Source organism: Seriola aureovittata, chromosome 19, assembly GCF_021018895.1.
Source record: "Seriola aureovittata isolate HTS-2021-v1 ecotype China chromosome 19, ASM2101889v1, whole genome shotgun sequence".
NCBI lineage: Eukaryota > Metazoa > Chordata > Actinopteri > Carangiformes > Carangidae > Seriola > Seriola aureovittata.
The window spans coordinates 22,121,501-22,127,500 of record NC_079382.1 but is presented as its reverse complement, the minus strand read 5'-3'; the positions used below and the strand labels follow the sequence as shown (position 1 = coordinate 22,127,500).

The 6,000-nt window shown below is 44.3% G+C and overlaps 1 protein-coding gene across 1 annotated transcript in view; it reads left to right on the top strand.

The window, feature by feature from the left end:
• Positions 1 to 6,000, top strand: part of myo6a (myosin VIa) — a 112,022-nt gene that overhangs the window by 32,253 nt on the left and 73,769 nt on the right. The window contains exon 10 of the mRNA XM_056404565.1: positions 823 to 903. Within this exon, the coding sequence (XP_056260540.1) occupies positions 823 to 903 (81 nt within the window). The remainder of the gene's footprint in view (positions 1 to 822; positions 904 to 6,000) is intronic.

Sequence of the window (6,000 nt, the reverse complement as noted above, 5' to 3'; positions counted from 1 at the left end):
GAGATAAAAGTCCTCACGTGTCAAAATAAAAGTCCCTTTTAGTTCTGCCCATTGATAATAACAGTGTCAGTAATGCACACAGAGGAGCCCGACCAATCACAGCCCGTCGTGTTTCACCGTCGCACCTGAAGCTCATTCTCATTCCCGACTCATCCTTCCTTTATTCTCTTGATGTCTTGTAAGACGTCCAGGAGGAAAAGCTGAACGCGCCACCGGAGCAGCGCTGTGTGAGAGGCGCTCAGGGGCCTGGGGGGGGGGGGGGGGGCGACACGGGGGGGCTATTTTTTTGTAAGAGTTGAGATTGAACAAGCGTCTGCAGAGATGGAAAACAAGGGAACAAAACGTGTCCCATCTGGAATGTGCGGAGGCGACGGAGGAGCTGAATGAGCGCCGCGTCCTCCTCGTGGCTTCTCCTGTAATGAAACTTTTTGTTTATGTCCATCTGCTCGGCCGCAAGGACCCCCCCCCCCCCCCCAAGTCACCTGGGAAACCTGTGTGCCTGAAAACAGGTACACAATCAGTTACAGAGAGGGGGGGGGCTCTTTGTGCAAATGCAAATTGAGATATTGAGGTGAATCCTGAACTGTGGAGTCAGACTTTCTCATCAGATGCAGATACAAGAGAAAATGTGACTGAAACTCCAGGAAAGAGTCGGATCAGAAAGTTTCCATCAGGCCTCCATCCTGCTGCAGTTTAATGGAACTGCCCCCAGTGAATCCTCTCTTATGATTTCCCTTTCTTCTCTTTCTTTTACAGCCTCATATAAATAAAGTTCACGTCATAATAGTTAAATGTTTTCCTTTGTGTCTTTGTGTCCTGCAGTACCTGAACAGAGGATGCACTCGCTTCTTTGCCTCCAAAGACACAGACAAGAACATCATGCAGAATCGCAAGAGCCCAGAGGTACAGTACAGCCGGACGCTGCTTCCTTCTGACCTGACTTCATTTCTCTTCTTCTTCCTCTTCTCATTCTTCTTCTCTTGTGCCGTTCCATTTAGCAGCACTGAGGTAACGTTTACCGAGAAATAATGAACATTTGAAGACAATAGATCCGGGTTTTACAGTGATCTAACGTCGACGTGACGGACGACACACAACTACTAACGAGAAAACATGAAGCGTGAGCAGCTGCTGCCGGATCAGATTTGGAGTAATGACACAGTTGTAATTAGCCGAGCAGATACAGTGGTTAACCCGCTGACTAACGAACATCTGAGGGTTTGATCAGATGCTTCAGTTTGTCATGGCCGACTTTAGATTCAGTTAACTGCACTTTACAATCAAAGTGCAAATAGAGCCGAGGAAGTTTCGCCAGCGAGAGGACGATCAGTGAAAATCAATAACACGGTTAGTATGATGAAGTGTTCACGCAGATCTGATCACATTCTGATCACAACACGTTTTTTTCTTCAACAAACAAACAAACAAGGAGAAAGAAAAGCAGCAAATCTTCACGATATTCACATGAGAATAATTGAGTGAGTGATTTCATTCAGCTGTAAAACACAAAGCTCCTTTTCCTCCTCCTTCATTTTCTCAATCTTAGTTACAAGCTCATTCAAACTGAGCGCAGCGAGGAGCGAAGCCTCCCCGTCGCCCCGTGGGCCGCAAGAAAGGAAACAGTCGCTCCGCAGGCTCCATCAGTGCCTCGTCAAACCTGACTCAGCAGATTCATTCAGATTCGCCGCCTCCAGCTCCTGTCTTTTCTTCTCCCGGTTTTTTCTGTGCAGGACGTTTGATTCACAGCCCATCACCTCCTCCTCTTCCTCCTCCTCCTCCTCCTCCTCCTCCTCTCTCTCTGTTCCTCTGTTTGTCCTTCCCTCTCTCGTCCTCCTACTGTTGCTCAGTGTCTCCAGCTGAACAAATTTATCAGGTGTGATTCTAATTGTTGGTTTCTTATTGGTTGCCCTCGGTTACTCCAGGTAATCCCGGTTTGTGGAAGCTGGGAATTAGTTTTCTTTTCTTTGAATGAAAATATAAATGTTTGTTTGTGTTTTCCCTCTCATCCAAGAATAAAGACAAACTCAGCTGTGAAGGGAATTAAAGTGAAACTATTGTGCAAGAATCACTTTAGTTATATTTGTGGTCTCAGTGTAGTTTTACATCTCCTCTCTCAGGCTTCTCTCTGCAGCTCTAGTAACAACAGGTCGGTGAGCCAATCAGAAGAGAGAAGGCTCTGAGCCTCTCTTCTGATTGGCTGATTGTTTTCTGAGTGATCCAATAAAAATATAGCAGATTTCAGGTAAAAACACTCAGAGAAACCAAATCCTGCAAGGGTTGGATGGTGGGTCCAGGTGGGCGGGGCTTGGTGACTGCTTTGTTGTGACATCACAAAGTTCCAGAAGTCCTGACGGCTGGTTTTAAGGCTCAGTTTCTGAATACAGGCCGTGTGCATTTCTCTGTGGACTGAGGCTTTGATACTTTCACAGTATTAATATAGAAGCTAGAGCTGATCTATAATCACACTACACATGGACACAGACCTTTACACTGGAGGAGCTTTAAGGTTCAAACCAACGACTGGATGAACTCTTCACTCAAGCAGCTGAGGTGTGAAACTTGGACAGTGAAGCTGAGAATATCTTGGCAAAGCATCCTGTTGAATATATGTGTGTAACTTTAAAAGATCGTTCTGCTACAGTCACGTTAAAGAAGACGAACCTCGGCAGATCTTCTCAACAACAAAGAGCCTCTCAGATGTTTCATTAGCGCCGTTGTTGTCTCTGGCCTGGATTTCCTCCCTGCACACCAGCTACTGCTCCTATAATCTCATAATTTCCAGAATTAGTTCAGATGCTTCTTTTTCAAACAGCAAACATTTTAATTAGCAGCCGGGCCGAGAGTCTCCGCGCAGCACAAAGACTTCTAATGCGCCGCATTAATAAGAAAACCTCATCGTGTGAAATGAGCTTCTTCCTTTGCCTTCGGCCTTTGATTAATTATGCACAAGTATTCCATTACTGGGGCTGTGTACAGCGCTCCCCGCAGTGCAGCGTTATTAATTATTATAGCTATTAAGAGGAACATGGAGCAGAGATTGGTGCTGTGCTGTCCCCGCTGAAGACAGTATTCTGCTGAGGCTCATAAATCCAATTATATAGATTTCTAATTAAATACATTGGGATCACTGAAACCTAGAAAATCCAATCTGTCAGCTTTCGCGTTTCCTCAAACCTTAAATAATGTATCATCGTTTGCTGTGATATTTTTATCCATCATAATAACCCTGAGTGTTTGATGAACTCCTGTAGCTGCAGGATTTCTGTTATTATTTCAAAATAAACATCAGTATATTTGACATAAAGCAGTGGTTCCCAACATTTTCCAACTCATGAAAATCTCCAAAATAAAAGTTCCTATCATTGACTCATCACTTTAAAATGAGAAAAAACAATGAAAGGAGTTTTTAAACATGTTTAAAGAGAACATTTAAAAACTGTTTTAAATTTGCATATATGAAATCTTTACTTCGACATAATCAGTCAAAATCAGATGATCGCTTTCCTCTTCTCCTCTACTTTCTTCTTTCCTCCTCCTCACTTGTTTAGAAATAAATAAACCAAACTCAGTTAATACTAATGACCTGCAGAGAGAAATCCCCGGGAGACGTCCTGTTTCATGTGTTCAAAGAACTGTCTTCAATTTCCTTGTGTTTGATAAAACGTCAGTAAAAGATCAGATACATGTGACGAGCCAGGGAGGAAGAAAACGACAGATCATTTACATGAAAAGCAAAAGTTACACAGTGTTAGACGAGCTCTACTTCCTTAATACATTCAGGATGTGTGATGGCTGACGGGCGTCAGACTGTGGAGACATTTGGAAGTTGAACAAAAACAAACCAACGAATAGTGAAGATACTCCAGGAGAACAGTCGTCCCACATCTTTCATTGTGATCTCTGCAGGTCTGTCTGAACGGGAGTCTGGTTTAGTTTTGAGAAAACACACAAACGGAGGAAGAGCTTTGTCCTGGGAAATGGCCTGAGAAAAGTTTGCGAAGGGCTTTTTCTTTATTTCACTACTTCAAAAGGAAAGTCAGCAGACGCTCGGCAGGAAAAAGCATTTGCAAAAATAAATAGATGAATAAAAAATCCTCAGCTTTGTGCCTGAACTCGACTCGCAGCAGCAGGAGGGAAGAAGAGGGAAGAAGAGGGAAGAAGAGGGAAGAAGAGGGAAGAAGAGGGAAGAAGAGGGAAGAAGAGGGAAGAGGAGGGAAGAAGAGGGAAGAAGAGGGAAGAAGAGGGAAGAGGAGGGAAGAAGAGGGAAGAGGAGGGAAGAGGAGGGAAGAGGAGGGAAGAAGAGGGAAGAAGAGGGAAGAAGAGGGAAGAGGAGGGAAGAGGAGGGAAGAGGAGGGAAGAAGAGGGAAGAGGAGGGAAGAAGAGGGAAGAAGAGGGAAGAAGAGGGAAGAAGAGGGAAGAAGAGGGAAGAAGAGGGAAGAAGAGGGCAGCAGGACAGCGGTGATACGATCTGATAGAGTCCAGGTTTAGAGAGAGTCCCCTGCGTTGACTTTAAAGTAGCCTCACACTGAGGCGAGATAAGACCAGCTTAAACAAATGTGTGGATCTGAAGGTGGTGCGTCGCCCCCCCCCCCCCCCCCCCCTCCCGCCTGGTGCTTCAGGTTCAGTAAAACAAATGCACGAAAGCCTTGTTTGCAAATTGGATCCAGGTCAGTTGTAGTCACACTCTTTGCTGTAATCACTGATAAATGATGTACTGTATGTCTCCTCACTGCTCCGGCTCCTATCACACAGGATGACAAGGTGATTCAGTCCTCCTCCTCCTCCTCCTCCTCCTCCTCCTCCTCCTCCTCCTCCTCCTCCTCCTCCTCCTCCTCCTCCTCCTCCTCTCTGAATCTGGAAGTCGATGTGAATGTTGGGGAAACTTCACATCTCCTCGGAGTGTGTTGGGGTTACTGCATGCGCCATTTCTGTCTCCCTCCACCTCTGGAGTTGCTCTCTGTGGTTTCCTGCTTTCCTCTGCTGTGTAGAGTCTCAGTCGAGCCGACGTCTCCTGTCAGGTCGCCGTTGTGTCTCTCAGAATGTCACAGTGCAGCGGTGAAGACGCCGTCCCAAACTGACACTGACAGAAAATAAAATTTAGGAAAGTTTCTTTATGTTTTACTGCTTCCATGTTATGTTGTAGGGAATGGTCCCGTCACAAGACATAATGTTTATTATCTTAAAGTCCGGTCGTTGTCTTCAGAGACCAGCAGCCCCTTCAGATCAATACTTTTACAGCACAAACAAAGACACTTATAACTTTTATTTTACATAGATTGGGTTGGATTCTTTTCCTGATACAAACAGACAGAACGTTAATCCAGCAAATCAACAATTTATTTCAGCTAAATCGAACTTCTATCATAATATGCATCAAAAATCCCAAATTAGAAGATCTTCCTCATTTAAACGCAGTATTTCATAAGCAGCTAATAAAAATATTTAAAAAATGCACACTCACAATATTAAAGCTGCAATACTTCAGTTTTGGCCACTAGGGGGCAGAAACACATCAGGGAAAACTCAACAGAAAGAATCTACTCTTCTCTCAAGGCCTAACTTTCTACCACATTTCATTAAATTTATTTACGTACATATTCCTCACACACACACACACACACACCACACACACACACACACACACACACACACAAACAACCACCTCCTCGTCTATGATGATGATGATGATGATGTAGTGAAGAGTCCAAAATAGAGAAGACGATAAACAATCCTACCAAACCTGACGCGATTCACTTTCTTCAGAATGAGAGGATCAGTCCAGACTCTGGTCTAAATATTTCTGTCTGAGCACGAATCTCTGCTGGATGTTTCCACGTCAATAAATCCTCGCACATTGTGTTTGTCACCTTGTCGATAGTTTAAGTGGCATTTTTCTCGTCAAACCTCCAAAAATCCATTAAACTTGCTCCTTCTGGAGAAATAAAACACTCGTTGAACTGAATTTGCCAAAGCGGTTGTTGCCTCACGGGACAAAGGTTT